Here is a 21,650-nt window from a genome sequence, read left to right on the forward strand (position 1 = left end):
TAATGTATTTTAATCGTTATTTTTAATTTTTATTATTGACATATTTTTTATATAATATGACGTTTTTTAGTCTGTAGGTAAAATATGCCGAGATATAAATGAATGCGAACTGAGCCCGGGAATTTGTAGAGGTGGAGGTACTTGCGTCAACACAGAAGGATCGTTTACTTGTGTGTGTCCCCCTGGTTTGACATTAGATACTACTGGTAAGGAAGTCCAAACAAATAAAATATTGAATCATTTTTGAAAAAAATTTATTTTTGTACAGGAACTGTCTGTTTGGACGTACGTGAAGAAAAGTGCTACACAGATTTTAAGCACGGTTCTGGTGTTAATCCGTTAGACGGAATTTATCCGAAATGCATTTGCTGTTGTTCTACTATAGGAAAAGCTTGGGGCGGAGGTATAGAAGGATCTCTCGGTAGGAGTGAAACTTGTCCTCGACGCGGTACTCCTGCTTTCACCGAGTTATGTCCGAAAGTAAGTAATAATATTCTGTTATTTACTGCTGTCCAATTACGTATACATTTCAACCTCTATAGGGACCCGGTTTTATCGATCGCAAAGATATCAACGAATGTATTGAGTTTCCTGGTATATGCAGTAACGGCCGGTGCAAGAACACCATGGGAGGTTTTACGTGTAAATGTAGTCAAGGATACACTTTGGACGAATCTGGAATCCGTTGTGTTGGTACGAAAATTTATTTTGTCTTTTTTTGCCAATTCACGTTTAATTTGATTAAAATCGTGACTGTTTAGATATCGATGAATGCAATATCATGCACGGCGTTTGTGGCGACGGAGAGTGTCAAAACATACCCGGAAGTTTTGTGTGCAAGTGTAAGGACGGTTATGAAACATCTCAACTGATGCAAGTTTGCATGGGTAATTGTTTGATATTAGCGTCTATAAATAATACTGGCAATATATGAAACTGCTCTTAAAATAAAATGTTTGTAATTATTAAAATGTTAGATATCGATGAATGTGAAAGAACGCCTGGACTATGTCGTGGCGGTACGTGTCAAAACACGCCAGGCAGTTATAGGTGTGAATGCCCTGCTGGACATGAACTATCAGCCGACAAACAAAGCTGTAAAGGTGCGTTAGAAATATACACGTTAATTTAATAGACACCTACCGAAGAACACTATTGATTTTGGGTTGTGTATTAATGTAGATATCGATGAATGTTCAAGAACTAGTGGAATCTGTTCTAATGGCGTTTGCGAGAACATGATGGGAACGTACCAGTGCGTATGTGACGATGGCTACAGGCAAACAGACCAAAAGTTTTATTGTGAAGGTAACTAAAATTATGAATTTTAAACTCATTAATTTACTACGTATTAAGAACTATTTTTTAAATCTCTACTAAATGTTATACTAGTAGCATGTTCAAATTTATTTATTAAATACTTAGATTAAATACAATATTGTTGAAAACATTAACAACTATACATTTTAATTCTCTTTCATTTGTTTTACTCCACACAATTTTTTTTATATTATTTTTTATTAGATATTGACGAGTGTGAGATAAATAATGGTGGATGTTCGTCCATATGTATCAATGTCCCGGGCAGTTATATGTGCACGTGCAAGTATGTATTATAATAATCATGTTTATTTTTTTGATACAACCTGTTTATTGCATAGGGCCGGATTTAATTTGTTAGCTGACAAACGAACGTGTGTAGATGTAAACGAATGCGAAGAAAATCCTAGAATTTGTAACGGTGGCCAATGCAACAACACGATAGGCAGTTTTCTGTGCTCTTGTTCAGATGGTTTACTCAAAGGAGCTGATGGTTCTTCGTGTATAGGTAAACACTTTAGATCTATTTGACTTCATTTCCTTAAAAAAAAATAATAAAATATATTATGTACAATAAAAAATATGTGATATTATTTTTGAATAGATATTAATGAATGTAACGGTAAGGACGTGTGTGGAAATGGAGCTTGTAGTAACACTATTGGGTCATTTACTTGTCGTTGCGAAGAAGGATATTCAGCTAAATTGGACTCCGGACCTGCCTGTACCGATGAAGACGAATGCGAGATGGGTACCCATAGATGTGATTTAAATGCAGCATGTATTAACCATCCGGTAATAATAATAACAATAATACAGTATTTAATCATCATGGTATTGGGTTTGTAAAATAAATAAATAAATAAATAATTATTTTGTTGAAATTAGTAATTTATAAATGTATGACATAAAAGATAAAAATCGTATTTTTAATTATTTTTGATATTGTGTTAATAGATAAAAAAAAAATTTATGAGTAAAAAAATTATTAATACTTATATAATCCTCATACGCTATTATTAATGTATATAATATCTTGTAGGGTTCCTATAGCTGCCGGTGTCAAGATGGTTTTACCGGCAATGGATACAACTGTATGGATATCAACGAGTGTTTAACTAACAACGGGGGTTGTGACCAAAATGCACAATGTATAAACGAAGAAGGCTCGTTTAAGGTAAAATATTTAATATTAAATATTAAAAAATATTTTAATTATAACTCCAGATAAGAAGTCCACAGCATTGCTCTACAGAATCTAAAATATTAATTTATAAAAAAAAAGGTTAAAAATTGTATCAGTTCGTACTCAAAAATAAATTACTAATTATTAATTTTAGTGTGTGTGTGATGATGGATTCCGTGGGGATGGCTACTCGTGTATAGACATTGATGAATGTACTGAAGATTCAACTCTATGTGAAAACGGTCATTGTTTAAATTATCCAGGATCGTTCAGATGCGAATGTGAAATGGGATTTATTAATCCAGATGATAAAAATGAAAGATCTTGTAATGGTAATAAGAGCTTGATAACCTACTTTTGTACTAAAATATTTTTTTTTTAATGTTTGCTTTCAAATAACTAGTACTTGGAATTTATTTTATTCGAATGCTTCGGGACAACACTATTTTTTAAATGGATATATATTTTGTTATTTTTTTAAGCATTTTAAATTGCTAAATCTGGTAAAATATATTGGTTTATTTATTATAAACAGTACCCAGTACCGAAAGAAGTTGTTTGGACTTGCCAATTAACAATTATCGTATTTCTTTCTAGTATATTAGTTAATAATTATGTTTATTATATTATAGTCATGTGATTTTCTTTAAAATTTCTATACATTTTCTATATATTAAATATTATTGTTATTTTAAAGAAAACCATAAAGATATAAATGTATATGTTAGTTTATTAATTTATTCATTGATGAGGGTATTAAATATAAATAAATTATCAAAGTATTAAAAACACAAAATATCACTGAAATAAGTAGTTATTCCAAAAATATTTTGAGTACTTTAATAATATTCTGACAAAAATATTTGAATTTAATTTAAAATGTACACAATATAATTTATTGCAAAAATAATGATTAATACATTTTCAATATTACAGCAACCACGAAAAAAAAAACCTGTACTGTTATGTCTTAGATTCTTACATACATTGCCTTATTTCCTAATTATTATAGAAAATAAATAAACTTTTTTCAACAGATATAAATGAATGTCATATGTTTAATAACCTGTGTGTGTATGGTACTTGTGAAAACATATTTGGAACGTTCAGATGTGAGTGTAGTGGAGGATATCAATTGGACAATACGGGAGGTAACGTTTCATTTCAATTTTTTTTTTCAATTTAAATTTTATTGAGTACATTAAATTTTATAAAAAATCATGTCGTATAGGAAATTGCACGGATATAAATGAGTGTGAAAGTCCCCAGGCATGTCTGTACGGCGAATGTATCAATAACGAAGGCAATTACACATGCAAATGCCCGCCAAATTATCAACTAGTTCCAGCCGGAAACGCGTGTGTCGGTTTGTAATATTGTTGTCCGCCTTAAATATCGTAAAACTCTAAAACGTATTTACTGATAATTTTAGTATTACAAGTACCTATATAGTATTAAAATATCAATGTGTAAATACCTATTGGCTATTAGGGACTATTCCGATGCCGTTCTAAGGTCGATGTTTTAGAATAAATGTTTGATTACATTGAATAGGATATACTAACCAAAATATTTTTGTGCCAAAACCGTAGATAAGAGGGAAGGACGGTGCTATATGGATGTGGAAGATCGTGGTGGTCAGAGGATTTGCCATCACGAGATGGGATCGGCCGTGTCGAAAGCCACGTGCTGCTGTTCTGTAGGTAAGGCCTGGGGCTCCAGATGTGAATCGTGTCCACAAGTCGAAACAGAAGAATACAAGACTCTCTGTCCCGGAGGAACGGGGTACAGGCCCAACCCGACCACGGTAAATCATAATATCAAATATACCTTATTCGTTAATCGTTATAACACTGCAATCCGACGGTAAAGGTGATACTCGAAGACGTCAACGAGTGCGAGGAACACGACAACCTGTGCACAAACGGCCACTGCACCAACACGTTCGGCAGTTACATGTGTTCGTGCAACGAGGGTTACCGTCTGGACAACACCAGCACATTCTGTTATGGTAACGTAAGAAGCACACGCTGATCGGACACCGTGTGCACTCGTATAGTAATACCGTTTTTTCGCCTTTGTCCGTGCCTTTTTAGACGTGAACGAGTGTGACGAGAACCCGGACGTTTGCGGCGTGGGTTATTGCGTGAACGAAGTCGGCACATATCGTTGCGTTTGCCCGGACGGATACATGCTGCTGCCTAACGGAAGTACGTATAGCGTAACGCGCAACCGTTGCCATAATACTATTAAAATATCATCCGATCTTATGACTCGGGGGATACAATTATATAGACTACATATGTTGAATTTCCTTAATCATTATTTATTCTATTACGTATTATTCCAATTATCATAGGCGTAACTAGGGGGGGGGGCTTGGGTGGTCTTCAGACCCCCCCACAATTTTTGGGTAGACGTATGTGCATATAAACATATTAATTAGTTATATTTATTACTTTATTAGTAACTATTAACTTTATTTTTGACTACAATATAACAAAATATAATGTTTCATATAAACGAATAATAATTCAAATCAGCTGTAAATACCAATAGAAACAATAAATAATAATCAAATTAAAAAAAATTTGCTATAAAACATTTTAAGGACTTTTGCCCCCCCCCCTCCTAACTTAAAGGACTAGTTACGTCTATTAAGATTACTCGTATTTACTATTTAGCTGTATGAGGTTAATCTGGACGAGTTGACGATTCTGTGCGGAAATCTCATTTAACTTCTTCACATATTATATCATGTGCCTATTTAATATATACGAATATCTTTCAGACACGTCCCGCACCGTAACAGAAATAAACGCACGGCCTTTTGATTATTATTTTATTCGGTTGTGATTATTAATCGATTATTATTGTTTTTACAGAGGAGTGTGTGGACATGCGAAAAGACAACTGTTTTTTGAACTACACGAACGGTCAGTGTTCCGTGCCCATGTCCAATAGCCAGACTCGAATGATCTGTTGTTGTTCGATGGGCCAAGCCTGGGGATTGCCGTGTCAACCTTGTCCGGCGTCCAGTACCAGTAAGTTTTACACGGGTGTCTCGTCGCGGTTTTATCCTTGCACATTTCACCCACCTGTTTTAACTTTGAAACTTACATGTTATTACTACTCTAAGAACTTTTTTCAACTTTATACTTCATCGTTTAGTAAGGCGTTTGTGTTATAAACTCAATCGATATAAATCGACTAGCTAATTATATATTTGTTGATAAACATACACATTAAATAATTATATAGTATTTTTATCTAGAGTTTAAAATTGTAATTTAAAAATATTAACCAAAAAAATGTAAATATTGAACACTTCAATTGATTCTATATGACTACATTTATGTGAACATTACACAATCGTAGTTTTTGTATAGTTCAAGTTAAAAGTAATGAGACTATTGGTCTTAACTTAGTCCATTAATTAAATAAAAAAACTTTAATGGTACATCTAATTTTATTAAACTATTATACTCGTAAGCAGTTAAACAAATGTTGGTATTTTAAATTTTTAAATTACATTTAAAATTTGTTGTTAAATTAAATAATCAATATTTTTGTGTATGCTAACAAAGTAAGAGTTGATGATGATTTTCACTTAGGTTAAGTGTGAACAGTAAACGATTAAATAAAACCTCTATTTTAAATAGCAACAATTACTTTATATACCTTCCTAGTCATACTATTGTTACACGTAGGTCGTAGGTATAATTCAACTAGATTATTTTGTTGTATTAACAGCATGTTGTATATATTATCATGTCGACTAAAGTCGAAAGTCGACGATCGTCTTTGGAATTTCGTAACATTATTGTTTTTTTTTCTGCTTTTTCAAGAGGAATACTTACTCTTATGTGGGTCAAGACCGGGCTTGATCATGAACCCGATGACCAACCGAACCGAAGAAATCGACGAGTGCACACTGATGCCGAACATGTGCAACCACGGAACATGCGTCAACACGCCCGGAAGCTTCCACTGTTCGTGCGACGGCGGATACGTTTACGACGCCAACTCCCATCAATGCATCGGTGCGAATGCGTCACGAGAGCTCGTGGTGGTTTTCTGTGTCGCTGATATGGACAATTTTTTTTTTCAGACGACAACGAATGTCTGCGTATACCAGCTCCGTGCCGGGGCATCTCGCAGTGCGTCAACACGCCCGGTTCGTTCGAATGTCAGTGTCCCGAAGGGTATAAGCTCGGGTCCACCGCTAGAGAGTGTGTGGGTAAGTCGTTGCGTCCGCCGCCGGTGGTGTGTCCGGACAGCTCGAAAAAATCGAAAAATAAATATAATATAATGACAACTCGATGCTTAAACAGACGTCGACGAGTGCTACGAGCGAGATGGAATATGTCGAGATGGCGAATGCACGAACCTGGACGGTAGTTTTCAGTGTATCTGTCACAACGGGTATGCGCTGACGGCAGCTCGCGACACGTGCGTTGACGTAGACGAGTGTAGCCGCCACCAGAACGTGTGCAACAACGGCACTTGTCTCAACACCGTGGGATCGTTCAAGTGCAGCTGCTTCGACGGATTCAAACTCAGTCATAATAACGATTGCATAGGTAAACATCTAAACGCGATGATAATGATACTGTGACAATGATTAATGTACTTGACTTGATTGAAGTAGTTGAATTATAATATATTATCATATGTGTACGTTTGATGTTCGACATAGGCATAAAATATATTAATTGGGACTAATGGGACTGCAGTAAATCGCAATGGAAATGTCATAAATCATATTTTTAGATATTTGATATTACGCGATTAAGATCCAAACGTTTCGACGTAAAAATCAGTGTATAAAAAATATAATTTTAACCTGATAATATACATGACGATAAAAAATATAAAAAATGTCAACGATTTTTGAACAAAAGAAAAATAAATTATAATGAATATATTATTCTGTTTTCACTGTGTAAATATTTTTTATTTTCATACAGATGTGGACGAGTGTAGAATGATGCCGTTCCTGTGCAGAAACGGTCGATGTAGGAATACTATAGGCGGGTTCAGCTGTGAATGCACTTCCGGGTATGTACTTTCCACCGACGGTCAACATTGCAGGGATATTGATGAATGTACCGAGGTAATTATTTTCCAAGAATTAATCTACTTAAGTGTTGTGAGTCATAATAGCTCCTAATATTTATACAACGTGTGTTAATCTGTCATTATAGTTACACACTGATGTGTGAAGTGTACTCGATATGATAAAATGTCCATCAATAGTAAATTAACTGAATTATAATCAATAGAAATGGGTGATACTATTTTATTCGATTCTTCAGCACACCACTGATACTATTAAGTCTATAGTAGAATTTAATATCAGAATCGAGATTTTCCACGTGTATAATATTGTTGTTATTATAGTGTATTACTGTATTAGTATACTACTTTTTTACTACACTGGTAGATATAGTGTATAATTTACATACTAATTATACATACAACACTATATTACATATTAAATTATCACAGCAGCGTGCCGGGTAAACCTACTTAACATTTATTATATTATATTATTTACATAATTTGAAAAAAAAGAATAGTAAAAAGAAGTGATAGTGTAATGATAATATTATAATTTATTTTGGAGTTCTGATTTTTAAATTAAATCGATTGTAGCTGCTAATGAAGTTGATAGAGTTCACATAAGAATTTTGACCGTCTCCAATTATAATTTATGACGTTAATATACATATTATTTGTATGGGATCTATTTCTTAGTGAACTTAAATCTATGTTGAAATAATCGATCTATAGTGAAATCGAAATTATTTCAGATACCGGACACTTGTCCCCAGCCGGGGAGATGTCAAAATCTGATGGGATCGTTTTTATGCACCTGTCCACCCGGATACCGCTTATCGGCTGCTAAAAACTCGTGTCTCGGTTAGTACTATAATATATACCTATTTACGTTTTTATTTTTTTATTCCGACAAGTAACAACAACTATCTATATGTTATATTTATTGCGTTATTTTTTTTCTATTCAAGACATAAACGAATGTCAAGAAATGCCAGGTATATGCGACGGAGGTACTTGTATGAACACAGACGGCGGCGTTATATGTGACTGTCCCGAGGGTTTCGTTCTTAGCTCCAACGGCATGAAATGTATAGACACCAGACAAGACCACTGTTATGATAAATTTATGTCCGGTTAGTATAATATTTTATTGATTTCATTCATCGAGATGTTGTTCAAACTGCATCATCTGAAATGTGCCCCACACGTTTTAAGTATTTTGCTTTGGTAAAAAAAAACTATAAATGTTGAAATAATGACTCTAATAATATCGTTTACATATTTTTTTTCGAAATATCCCATTTCGCAGTTCCAATAGTTTTCAGTCTGACTGCATTTATCATTTAAAAATAATACGTAACATTATATTATACTGTATATCGTCCCGCAGGTAACTGTTTGGCTCCAAGAAAGCAGAGAATCACGGAGAAGGAATGTTGTTGTTCGATGGGAGGCGGTTGGGGGAAGTTGTGCACGGCTTGCCCGAAACCAGGAAGCGGTAAAGACAAATAGTTATCTTACTTTAATATGATATCATAATATATTATTAACATTTTTTTTTTCACGCGTACGTGTTTTTTAATTTTATCATCTGTCGCGTAGATTCGTTCGCGAAACTGTGCCCGGAGGGTGTCGGCCGCGGAGACAAGGGCGAAGACCTGAACGAATGCGATTTCATGACGAACCCGTGCGACGGCGGTGAATGCATAAACACGGACGGATCTTACCGGTGCGAGTGCCCGGCCGGCTACGTTTTGGATTCAACTGGGAAAAAATGCGTAGACGAGAACGAGTGCAAGATCAACGTAAACATTTGCGGGAACGGGACGTGCACGAACTTGCAAGGTGGCTTTGAATGTATCTGCGCCGACGGATTTGCGCCGGGACCGACGCAGGTAAACCAAACGGTTTTTTACGACCTTTCGCGCGCAAATTCGCAAATATACGAAGATATATGATTTTTTTCTTCCCAAAAGGTCTGCGAAGACGTCAACGAGTGTCTGGAAATGTCCAATCAGTGCGCCTTCCGTTGTCACAACGTTCCCGGATCGTTTAGGTGCATATGTCCGTACGGATACGCCCTTGCACCAGACGGTAGACACTGTCAAGGTATATATAATAAAAATAATTTATATAGGTACTCTGTATTACGTGTCGTATCTACTTATAATAACGCGTAGGTATGCCGTCTTTTCGATTTATTTTGTAAACTACTATTCAACGGTTTGCAAATCACGATTTATAACGAAACATCCTATTTTATCAAAAATCCAAAAACAACACTATATAACATTAAATTTAAAAATAACTAACGATATATTGTTTTAGACGTCGACGAGTGCTTGACGCCAGCAAACAATTGTAAATTCGCGTGCAAGAACCTGATCGGGTCTTTTGCTTGTATCTGTCCCGAGGGTTACGTCCAAGTCGGCACGGACGAGTGTAGAGACATCAACGAGTGTGCCGAAAACGCGAACGCGTGTCAAAACGGATATTGCGTCAACCTGCCGGGCTCGTACAAATGCGATTGCTTCGATGGGTTCAAGACCAGTTACGACGGAAAGCAGTGCATAGGTGAGTGATTGCCGCAACGACAGAACAATATTATATACCTGAATGCAATTTATAGTGTACTTACCTACATTATATTATACGGGACGATTCACCTGCGGCCTGCAATAGCATATGTTTGCCACGGTTTTACCTTTTAATTTTTATTCAAATTCTGAGTTATCGAATCCATTATTGTACCATTTTAGACACCTTGTTAAATACTTTATTTTTAATTGAAAAGTGTTGTATGTGCCCAATTTTCTACAAAATTGTTTATCAAATATTAAAATTTTTTTTTTTGCCAATTTCAAAAGATTTTCTGAACGATTAAGTTTTACTAGTAATACTTATAGACTTTACGACTCTAATGAGTATTTAGTATATTACCTACTATATAGTATTATTCATTCCTAATGATTCAGTAATGTACTAAATATGAACTGTTTGACATACATCATTTATATATTTCATGTTTATATAAATATAATATATTATTAAAAAATTAAAATGGGTATGGTTAAAGATAAAATAATAATAATTGGTGAATCAACCTGCATAGTAATAATAATAACATTGTCCTTTACCCGTGACACGGTTAAAATGTGTTGGATCGATTAATAACATTTCGATTCCGTGTATAAGATTCTAGAGTCGGATTTTGCTACAGACATTTGCTGAACGGCAGGTGTATCAATCACGGCGGTGGTGGTAGCGGAAACATCACGGGCGCCGTGGCTTACAGATCCGTGACGAAAGCCGACTGCTGCTGTTCGATGGCCGCCGCCTGGGGACCTCAGTGTCAACCGTGTCCGTCTCCGTCTTCGGATTCGTTCAGACAACTGTGCTTGGAATCAGGTTACACGATCGATGGTCAAGGTGAGTGGTGACACGGTGGTTATGGTACATAATATTAGCTGATCATCGACGGATTGACAATATATTACGTTAAAATGTTTCACTTTTCATTTTTAACAATATACGTTTCTTTTTTCACTGAAAATTAATTTAAATAAATACTTTGAAATTACGTTTCTCATATACCTATGAATTTCGGCTCAATAAAGCACAAGCAAAGGAGAACATCGAAATTAAACTATTAAAATATTGTATCTTGCTGATTATAATATTATTATACACAAAGTCAGGCTAGCGAAGACGACAAAAATATAAGGCAATGTATTCCGATTTACTCGCATTTTTAATTTTTTCTGTATTAATTTAACACGTCTTAAATAATTTAATGAACTCGACTAGATGATTTAATGCATATAATAATTAATTATACAATATATGGCAGCCATCGCTGTATACTTCTATGATATTATTATGCGCTCTATAAATCCAATTCATATATATGTTACAGACATAAACGAATGTGAGACTTTACCAGACTTGTGCGCCAACGGTAGGTGTATAAACACGCTGGGATCGTACAGGTGCAGTTGTAACAAGGCGTTCAAAGTCGATCACACCGGAACGCATTGCAACGGTAAGCAAAAACCCGTCGTCGTCTTAGCGAGACTAACAACGGTTTGGTTAGCGATTATTTTTCGTGCGCATGTCCTGTTTGGACTTAGGTTTTGGCCTACGTGTAAATTGTAACAACGTTTATAAAATATGTATGTGTCGCAGATGTAAACGAATGCCTGTTGAATCCGTCCCCGTGCGAAATGTCGTGTCAGAATCTGGAAGGCGGCTACGCGTGCGGCTGTCCCGCCGGATTCGTGTTGAATCCCGACAACACCACTTGTCGAGACTTGGACGAGTGCACTACTGGCCAACACATTTGTCAACAGTTGTGTATCAACACTCATGGGTCGTACAAGTGCGGGTGCCAACCGGGCTACCGACAGACCGGAGATCACTGTGCAGGTACTCATACCACCATGTAATATATTGTTATGTTTTACTTGCCCACGTTTGGAACGTACTTTCGTTAAAAATAGAGTCTTTTCGAGTCAACTAATCCATCACTAGGTAATAAGTGTCTATGTATGACATATGTAACGTAGTCGTGTTTTAACTTTAAAAATAATTTGTCGACTGTGTCGGAATCTTAAGTTAGTCTATGACTAACCGTATTATGTTCGTTTGGGACAATTATTTTTATTACCGTGATATACATTTTTGTTAAAATGATTTTAATTTTTTTATATAAAGAAGTATATAAAATAATGCTTTTAATACTAATGTATATATATACAGTTAAAAACGAACAACATTTATTAGTTTACTTATTCGACCAATTACCATCAATTTTACTACCAATTTTAAATTTTTTTTTTTTTGAGCTTTATCAAACAACCAAAAAATTACCGCGATAAGTAATCAATTAAATTCGTAAAATAACGATATTTGTAATAATATTTAAAATATAAATTATGATACTTTATCTTTAATTAATTCGTAATCTAAAAAATAATTAATATAGTATGAAATAAAATAAATGAGCCTCCTATTTAACTATATTATTTTCAATAAAATATTACAAAATATTGTACGGTAAAAAACAGTATTATGTGCTGAAATCTAACGAAATGGTTTCGTTGAATATTGTGATAGTTGTTTGTAGATGTTATAATCCACTAGATAGCGCTCGTATATACAGTTTTCTTCGAATAATATGAACTTTTAATATTTTATTGGTTTTTGTAATAATAAAATAAATTATAATTAATTAAAAATGTGAAATGTTCATGTTTCTAAAGTTAAAATGTGTTTTTAGTATTTAGTAGTAATAGGCAACAACATGTGTCAGTTGTGGATATATTGTAATGATTACTAATTTTACTATAATTATAAATTATATTAGATATAATATGTTAGTTAGCTAAAGACTAAAATATAGTTACATCGGATTACGTTTAATACAGTAAGTGGTTATTCCTAAAGTTAAAAAGAAAGTTTACAAATTAACCAAAATATTTATATTATATAACATAATTATTTTATTCTATTAAATATCTACGTCAACAATAATTGTACTTACCTGTACTTATATAACTATCTATATACTATAATATAATATCTGATAGTTTATTATCTACTATATTATTATTATTTTACGATTAATTTGTTCACGTATAGACATCGACGAGTGCCGGCAAGAAACCAACCTGTGTCCAGCGCCGGGAAATTGTGTCAACACGTTAGGAAGTTACAGGTGTCTGTGTCCGAAGCAATACAAACTCGACAGCACCGGTACTCGTTGTGTGGATCCAAAGCAATTACAATCAAAAAATCAACAGAACGAGTGCTTTGGACTCGACTGCAACCTAAACGTTCCCGGTAACAACAACAATAACTACAACAACAACAACAACATCAACAATAACAACAACAACGGGTGTCATGATCAACAGGTAACCACCAATTTTTTTCCGTTTTGTTTTTATTTTATAAAATTATTATAAATATTATAACAATCGTAATTATTTACCTATCATCTAGTTATCATCGTATTTATTATATTATTATATTATTTATTATATTGTATCTATTCGTACACCTTTATATGAAAAATCTATACCTTAATAGGCGCGTAAACCGTCCAAATAATATTATCTATCGGGGTTACAAATGTTACAATAATCGGTTAGGTTAATATAGGACCGCTTGGAGATGTAAAAGAAACGAATTTCGGAATTTATATTCCCGTCGCTCGAGCCCAACAGGTGTAGTTCACAATAGTACGGAGATTATACATAAATAAGTATTTGATGTTTCTTAATAATTTATGTACCTATTGCAAATAACTGTTTAAGCATGTTGTCCATTTGAAGATTATTTCGAATCACAGTTTTTGCAATTGGTAATCTATTAAACTATTCGGCAAGTATTCGAGTCGTGCACGCAAAGTTAAACACATTTATTAAATGCTTCTGTTCAGCTGGCGCCAACTAACACTATTATTAGTATGTATAGTAAGTCACATCAACAATTTCGTCAAATGACCAATACGGTAGTTGTGTGCTTATTAATATTCTTAAAATTGATTGGCCGTCGACAGTTGTATAAATGCGGTAAATGAATGTGAAATACGGTCAGTTCACATCGAATTGTTGATTATATGTGTATACATATTATATATCAATTGGAATTTTTTGATCGTACCTATTGTATTATATTATTTGATATCAAATTTTTGTTCGAATTTAGAGTGCTCAAAACGGTACTTCCGGCGCGAACGGTAACAGCTGTGGATGTCCAAAGGGTTTCCGGAAGTCGGGTTATCGCGGAGAGTGCGTGGACATCAACGAGTGTCTTGACTCGCCGTGTGACTCTAACCTTAACTGCATCAACACGCCCGGCGGCTACCAATGTGTGTGCGCCAACGGGCAGATTTACGACCCTCAGTACGGTACATTACAAGGATGTAACGGTCGACCGTCGTTGTCACAGGTATGATTTATGTTTGTATTACATATTTGAATTCGAAGTAAAGTGTTAACGATTTCACGATTTACATGTTTTACTCGATAACGATACGCGATTACTCTGTTTTTTAATCAAAATCTTGTACAAATATTCTCGTGCCGCACATTTTTTGACGGTTTTGACAAAATTATTATTGGTAACTATATTGACATATTGTACCTATATCATAGTGTGGGTTTTTTTTAGGTTAATCCTCCTAGTCTGGCATTTATAGGTTACCATTATAAATTGTATAGTACACTGTCTCGGGCTTAAAAATTGTGCCCTTTAACTTTATAGTAAAACCGAATTTTAATACCAGGTGACTGTAAATTTTAATGATTACACCCGAATATTAGACTTATGTATTCTCGAATCTTCTAATTGTCATGTCTATAAGTCAGCTCTTACACGTATCGTTTAATAATATAATATAATATTATTTATTTGTTTTTATACGCGATCGAATAGCCGTAAACTCAGTAAGTAAACTAAAACTTAATCTAAACTTTTATCGTATAAAAAGTTGCACGTACAATATGATTATCGATTAATATATCAATATGTTTTGTTCATAGCACGGCGGTATTGGTGGTGGTGGCGGCAGTGGCGTAGGATGCTATGGTAGTCCTTGCGCATTCGGCTGTACTCCACACGGACAGAGTGGTTTCTCTTGTGGATGTCCATCGGGCTACCAGCGGATTGGTCAGGTATGTGTGCATGTACTCAATAGTACTCAATACTCAATAGTATACTCCACAGATTTTTATGGTTTTCTGTTACGTTGTTCAAAATGTGGACAAACTACATAATAAACCTTTATTAATAAAAACAAAAAAAAATTATGATTGCCGATGAATACCATGGCTAATATTTTACATATAAAATTATCCGTAACCTGGTTACCCACGGGTATGATAAATTGTTATTAAACGGGAATACTCAAATTACCACCCAAATTATAGGCAATGTTATCATTTACGTCAAAAAATGTATAGTCGTTTGAAGAAACTTCGACCACTTCATCATTAGATGGTTTATTATTTGATTTTTCTAATTTTTCCATGCACAACTTATTGAAATGTTCTTTGTCTAAAAGTTCACCAGACAATAAATGTTTTTTCTAGTTGGTCTTTTCGATAGTGCTGTCAAATTTTGGGTCTCAACTCGTAAATATTTTATATTTAAGTAGATAAATTAAAGATAATTTGAAAAAATGGTTAATATTACAATTTTTATAAAATTCGATTCCTATAGGCTATAATAGCAAAAAATGTTATTTAACTATTTGTTAAATTATAAATAATTATTAAGTTATTTAAGTATTTTAAATTATTTGAATTCAATGAAAAATATATACCTTGCAAATAATGTTGTTATCTAGTTAGTAAGAGGAATAAAATTATAAAAATTAAAGTAAAAATATTTAAATTATAAAATAAGAAATATGTGAGGTGGAAATGGTAATTTGATAAAAACGTAAGTAGATATAATATATGGTTGCGAGATGTTTTTTTTCTTACCTGTTTGGGCCGATCAAAACTTTTGCACTCTTCTATTGAAAACTGAAGTGACGCAACTATTGCAGGGTCATTGTTTGTCGACCATAAGTCCACTGACCAGTGGCTCGCACATTGGACCACCAGATCTGGGAGACATTCCGACGTTTCCCATTGAACCGGAGTTATATCCAAAAAGTTCGGGTGGAAAAATAATATCGACCGAAGGCTGCTTCTCGTGCAAGGTAAGCTAATAATATTATCAACTTATTATTATATAAAACGTTTCAATTACATATTTTATACTCGTATATATATATACCTACACACTGCAAAGAGATCATTTAATCATTCTGAACGACTAAATACATCAGCTAATCTTCGTGATTTAACATATAATATGTTTTTGTATTGGTGACTGTTCTATAAGTATTTTTAGTTAGCAATTTTTTGAGTTTTTTCTTATTTTTAATTTTTCAAAAATGCTTTTTAAAGATTGTTAAATTAGTGTATTGTCGAATATTCTTTATTCATTGATTATTATTTTTAAACAACGATTTTTAGAAAAATATTTTGGTTTCAGAATTTGAATTTATTAACATATTGTGGGTTATCTTGTAAAAAAATTTCAATAATAGAGTTAAATAGATTTATAATTAATACCTACGAAATCATTATTTTTGTTTCTAAATTATTAAATTTAAAAAATAAATGCGACTGGTTATAATTACTAATTACTTTGCACCTATATGTATATATTATTATAAATGAATATCTATGTGTATTTTTAATGCACTTATAAATGTGTATTATGATGCATACGCAGATAAATGGAGATGGAAGACTTCGTCATAGGAGGACGACAAACGTATCAACAGAAGTCATGACGTCGGACAAAAACAATGATCGCGTAATGGTAAATTTTCACAAAATGATTTTCGTTAAAATTATAAAACAAATTTCACTTCCTAATCACGATATAGTCATCGTTGATTAATTATAAATATCAACAATAACGATTTTTCGACTGTTTTACAGAAGATACACAGATATAGGCACCACCGGGACGACGGAGCGCACAAGACCATCAGAATGAGAATGTCTGACGCTAAACGGAACACACGGATTTTGAAACTGCTTCCGGCTGTCAAAGTGAGTGTCAAAAGACTTAATTTTCTTAGCGTAATTAAATTATTATATCATACGCTAGTCGTAAAAATGTTGATAAAAATAACCTCTGAAAATTGTTTGCGACGATTACAGTTAGTACAAAATAGAGTTTTCTACTTTCAAATAATAAAAACAATTATTAAAATATGACAATTTCTATGAGACGTGATTGTTTTCCTTGTAAAGCTGTTTTTTATCGTTGAAATTGTTCGATCAGATTTTCCATACGGTTAGAAACAACAACCTATTCTAAAACAATTTCCGGTGTAAGTAAAAATTACCTACATTTTTCCCCTTAAAAAAAATAGCCGGCTACCTCAGCCTTATAATGACGGCTCTTATAATCATGTCGAGCAATATGATATATAATAATAATAACGAACGTGGTCGGAAAAATTTTCCAAGTCGTAAGATGCGTTCTGTATGTGTCATTGTGGACGATGTCAGGGCTTGCGGTACCTGCAAATATGCCAATGGATGCACCACGTGAATGACAATATTTTGGTATATCTGAATGATATCTGCGACACCGACCGCGACATAGTGAATTAATAGATCCCATGCGAGCATCTGATAACTTTACCGCAAAGCACTTTGATAAACTCTGTTTCAGTTTATTCCTTGAAATATTTACACCGAACGTTTTCATTTCCAGGAAAATTACAATTACTTCGTGGTGCCGACCGGTGACTCGACTAACAAGTTCCGGATAAAACGTAACTCTAAAGGAATTTGGGGGTTGCACTTCCGACGTATTCCCAGGAAACCTGGCAAATATCACTTGGCTATAGACGGTCAACGAACCGCGATTGACGGCCAAATCGAACGCCAGAAACTTCCGATTTTGCACGTCAAACTGATCGTGTCCGGAAACTGAATTTCGTGATTTTTTTAATTATCTTATTTTAAACAGAAAAAAATTTATACTAACCGACCGAATTAAACAAGTAAAAATAAATAAAATGCATAACTCGTGACAGTTTCGTATTACTTGTAACTTATACACATTACACAATATTAATAAATAATGTAAAATGTTTGCTTTGTACCTATTCACTAGGTATATATATATATTACCTTACGAGTAAATAATAAATATAGATCCCGATCCAAAGATTAATCCTTTAGTTTGAATTTAAGTCAAAAACGATATCAGTATAGATAAGTATGAGTATGAGTATGAGATAAAAATCAAAATTAACTATAAAATATATTAAGTATAATATATAAATATTATAACAATACAATTCCCGTAACATTATTATAGCTCAATTCTTCTATAGACTGGACATTTAAATCAACTAAAATATAACAATTACAATAATAATTTTAAATTTCTGAATTTAATCAAAACATGTAACGATACATCGTAATTAATAACTATTATAGTTATAAAATAATAATATTATATACGTGATGTATAAAATTGAAATGTCGTAACAATAATGGACAAATTGTGTTCGTTTTCGTGATCAATTGCTGTATTACTTTTATTTTATATTACTTTAATTTATTATTAAATTATATTATATTATTATACATTTACCTAAATATAATAGCGATTGTAATCTTAAGTCATTTTTCGTTTACCCATTCATTTTATCGTATACAAATAATAGGCCATTATTATATTATAATATTTAAGGACATTTTATTATATATAAACAGTTTTTTTTTTATAGTTATATACTATGTAAAATAATCGTAATTATAATATAAAAATATATATTAATGTACAATAATTGTAGCGAAAAAAAATTATTTAGGTATGTTATTTACCTATGTGTAATAAATAATAATAAATGAAAACATATTGAAATAAATTTTTTAGTTAAATTTAAGCTAACCTTATAATTAGTATAAATTGTACCTTTACCTAAATTGAGGTTTTTATTTTTACTTTGGTTGTATATTATGTAGTTTAAATCGAGACGAATCATATTTTATTATTATTACTAAATTCTAGCTTTCAACTGGTTAAAATAATTGTCGTGATGCGCTTTTACATTTCAAAAGCTTTTTTGTAGTGTATTACTAGTTATATTTAACTATTCTATACAGTACACATATACAATATTGCAGATTATATGACTATATTTTAATAATAATTAAGTACATTTTCGTTTAAATAAACGTGAACTTAACCGTCGCCCTCCATCGGCATATAATATAATTCCACCACTATATGTATATAGTATTCGTAAGTGCGCAGCACTTAACTCTAAACTTTAATCGTAAAAAATTAACGATGATTTACCAGGTTTTTAATATTCCTCGATAATATATTTCACTACAATATTTGTTTAAAAGCTTTTGACCATAAATCATGAAGAAAAAGGTTGACACCAAACGGCGGTATTCAATTTAAAAATGATAAATTATCACTTTCGCGAAACAATATTATAATACTCAGTTTACAAATATAGCTATTTAGTATATATGTATTTATAGTATATATACACCGAAACAATTTGCTAAATACTGAGAAAATTTCGGATTCGCTTAAAAATATGGGATTATTAATGATTATGGACATTTGTGGCAAAAAAGTTTGGTCGATGGTATGATTATGGTTGATACCGTGTATATGTATATTCGGCGGGACAGGGGAAAAATAATAAATAGGTTATAACTTCGTTCAAGTATCGATATTTATGACTTAAATTATATCGTTAAAATACAGTTGTGATATTATGTGTAAAAATGTGAAAAACATATCAAGTTCATAAAATGTTGGTCATTTTAGATTCCAAGATGGGCGATGAATTAATTGGTTTCACAATAATATTATATGCTCTTAAGTGTGAATAGTTTCTGATAGCAAAATTAATTTAGATAGTGCTTTAGGATATCAAAATATAAATGTCTTAGTATTTTTAAAAATAATTGCAAAACAAACTAGTGAAGTATCTGTGCTGTATAATTGTATTAGATATTTAGGTGTCGATTATACCTTCTTTGTAATTGAATAGCGGTCATCTAATAGGTGCCCCGTAAAAGTTTGAGGAGAGTGGACGCAAATACATAACCCTAACTTCCGTTAGAAATCAAAATCATTACTATAACATGTTTTACTGTCACTAAACAATAGTAGTAATGTGTCTGAAACGGACAAAGAGTGAATTATTTCTTTAGGATTTTAAATCTAATTGATTATATTTTATTTTAATTTTTGTGTACCAACAATTATCGTAATAATTTTATTTATATACATATAATGTAAAACTGTTGTAGGTAATCGCGTATTATTGTTGTTCATATACTTTAAGTTATGATTAATCGACATAGAATTAGGATATGTGTTTATTCTAAAACCATATTTTCTTAAAACCGACCATATTTTTTAAAACTTGTCATTCTAAAACTTTATTCGTTAAAAAAATGTTGCAATATCAGCGCGAAGTGTGCGGCTAACACACGAATCAGGCGTGTGGGAGGAACCGTTTAGTGGAATTGCGTGGTGGAAAATAATATATTACGTCCATCATGTCCTGTATGTAAATAATAATAATATTGCGATATGAGATTACATCGATAGCTGTATATATATATATATACGCAGTCAACGCGCATTGCGTGTTACGACGTTTCGCGTGAGGCTGTATCACACGCCGTCGTCCACACCCTTCTCCGCGGAGCACACATTTAACGGTTGCACATTTTTCGGACTCTGCAGCAGTCCTAAGACGGCGGCTGCGGCGTGGTCGGTTACACGCATGCGTTCAATATGCGACGATCACACGGGCGTTATTAAATGATAATTAATAACGATCGGGTGAGGGGAGAGATTTCTTGTTTCCCGCGTTCGTCCATATACCATATACCGGTTACAATATACCTAATGATATTATAATAATATAATATAACGTCGATTTTCGTACCTTTGCACACTGCAACGGCGCGGGTCCGAATGTCGTACGATTAAATAGTATTACGCGTATTCTTTACGGTATACTATGGCGTATAGTGCTGGGACTGAAAGCCTGTATATCGTTCTAACCATATTACGTATTATTATTATTATTACCGTCGTCCGTGACTTTGTTGGCCGTGATTAACGACGCGTGTACATAATAATATATAGGTACCGATCGATAGACCAGCCATCGGTGTGTGTGAGTGTGTGTGTGTGCTTACGTCCGGGTGACAAATAGCCGTCGCCCGGTACAGTGGAAATAATATATAAAACGGTCCATTGACAACGGTAAGATTAATGATGACGAAAAGCCGACGCCGCCGTCCGACGAACATTATATCGTATTATATATTATAATATTACTGTTATTTCCGTAAGTTATGTGCGTCCAACCGAGTGTGTGTGTGTGTGTGTGCGTGTGCGTGTGTAGGTAGGTATCATATTGTTATATAGGTAATATTTTTATCGTAAAACACGACGTATTATGTGGTACACGTAAGATGGTACTATGTGTACGCATATACCT

General features: G+C 33.2%; 1 protein-coding gene across 2 annotated transcripts in view; it reads left to right on the forward strand.

Annotated features, from left to right (window-relative positions):
• LOC132919571 (fibrillin-1-like) overlaps positions 1 to 19,031 on the forward strand; it is a 43,195-nt gene extending 24,164 nt beyond the window's left edge. Inside the window, exons 17-53 of one of the 2 annotated variants that reach the window (XM_060981275.1) lie at positions 71 to 206; positions 269 to 480; positions 543 to 693; positions 762 to 887; positions 978 to 1,103; positions 1,183 to 1,308; positions 1,525 to 1,606; positions 1,662 to 1,828; positions 1,925 to 2,115; positions 2,363 to 2,497; positions 2,661 to 2,838; positions 3,544 to 3,657; positions 3,738 to 3,872; positions 4,099 to 4,313; positions 4,379 to 4,517; positions 4,603 to 4,716; positions 5,392 to 5,550; positions 6,355 to 6,549; positions 6,618 to 6,746; positions 6,841 to 7,089; positions 7,477 to 7,622; positions 8,323 to 8,431; positions 8,539 to 8,703; positions 8,961 to 9,068; positions 9,173 to 9,465; positions 9,547 to 9,679; positions 9,899 to 10,144; positions 10,766 to 10,999; positions 11,487 to 11,612; positions 11,756 to 11,995; positions 13,211 to 13,485; positions 14,282 to 14,524; positions 15,118 to 15,249; positions 16,128 to 16,283; positions 16,865 to 16,954; positions 17,077 to 17,190; positions 17,864 to 19,031. In XM_060981275.1, the coding sequence (XP_060837258.1) occupies positions 71 to 206; positions 269 to 480; positions 543 to 693; positions 762 to 887; positions 978 to 1,103; positions 1,183 to 1,308; positions 1,525 to 1,606; positions 1,662 to 1,828; positions 1,925 to 2,115; positions 2,363 to 2,497; positions 2,661 to 2,838; positions 3,544 to 3,657; positions 3,738 to 3,872; positions 4,099 to 4,313; positions 4,379 to 4,517; positions 4,603 to 4,716; positions 5,392 to 5,550; positions 6,355 to 6,549; positions 6,618 to 6,746; positions 6,841 to 7,089; positions 7,477 to 7,622; positions 8,323 to 8,431; positions 8,539 to 8,703; positions 8,961 to 9,068; positions 9,173 to 9,465; positions 9,547 to 9,679; positions 9,899 to 10,144; positions 10,766 to 10,999; positions 11,487 to 11,612; positions 11,756 to 11,995; positions 13,211 to 13,485; positions 14,282 to 14,524; positions 15,118 to 15,249; positions 16,128 to 16,283; positions 16,865 to 16,954; positions 17,077 to 17,190; positions 17,864 to 18,085 (6,111 nt within the window). In that variant the 3' untranslated portion in view covers positions 18,086 to 19,031. Of the gene's footprint in view, positions 1 to 70; positions 207 to 268; positions 481 to 542; positions 694 to 761; positions 888 to 977; positions 1,104 to 1,182; positions 1,309 to 1,524; positions 1,607 to 1,661; positions 1,829 to 1,924; positions 2,116 to 2,362; positions 2,498 to 2,660; positions 2,839 to 3,543; positions 3,658 to 3,737; positions 3,873 to 4,098; positions 4,314 to 4,378; positions 4,518 to 4,602; positions 4,717 to 5,391; positions 5,551 to 6,354; positions 6,550 to 6,617; positions 6,747 to 6,840; positions 7,090 to 7,476; positions 7,623 to 8,322; positions 8,432 to 8,538; positions 8,704 to 8,960; positions 9,069 to 9,172; positions 9,466 to 9,546; positions 9,680 to 9,898; positions 10,145 to 10,765; positions 11,000 to 11,486; positions 11,613 to 11,755; positions 11,996 to 13,210; positions 13,486 to 14,281; positions 14,525 to 15,117; positions 15,250 to 16,127; positions 16,284 to 16,864; positions 16,955 to 17,076; positions 17,191 to 17,863 lie in introns of those variants that run through there. The other variant, XM_060981276.1, reaches the window with a different exon arrangement.
• The last annotated feature ends 2,619 nt before the right edge of the window (positions 19,032 to 21,650 follow it).

The sequence above is a fragment of the Rhopalosiphum padi genome, chromosome 2, assembly GCF_020882245.1.
Source record: "Rhopalosiphum padi isolate XX-2018 chromosome 2, ASM2088224v1, whole genome shotgun sequence".
In the NCBI taxonomy this organism is placed as follows: domain Eukaryota; kingdom Metazoa; phylum Arthropoda; class Insecta; order Hemiptera; family Aphididae; genus Rhopalosiphum; species Rhopalosiphum padi.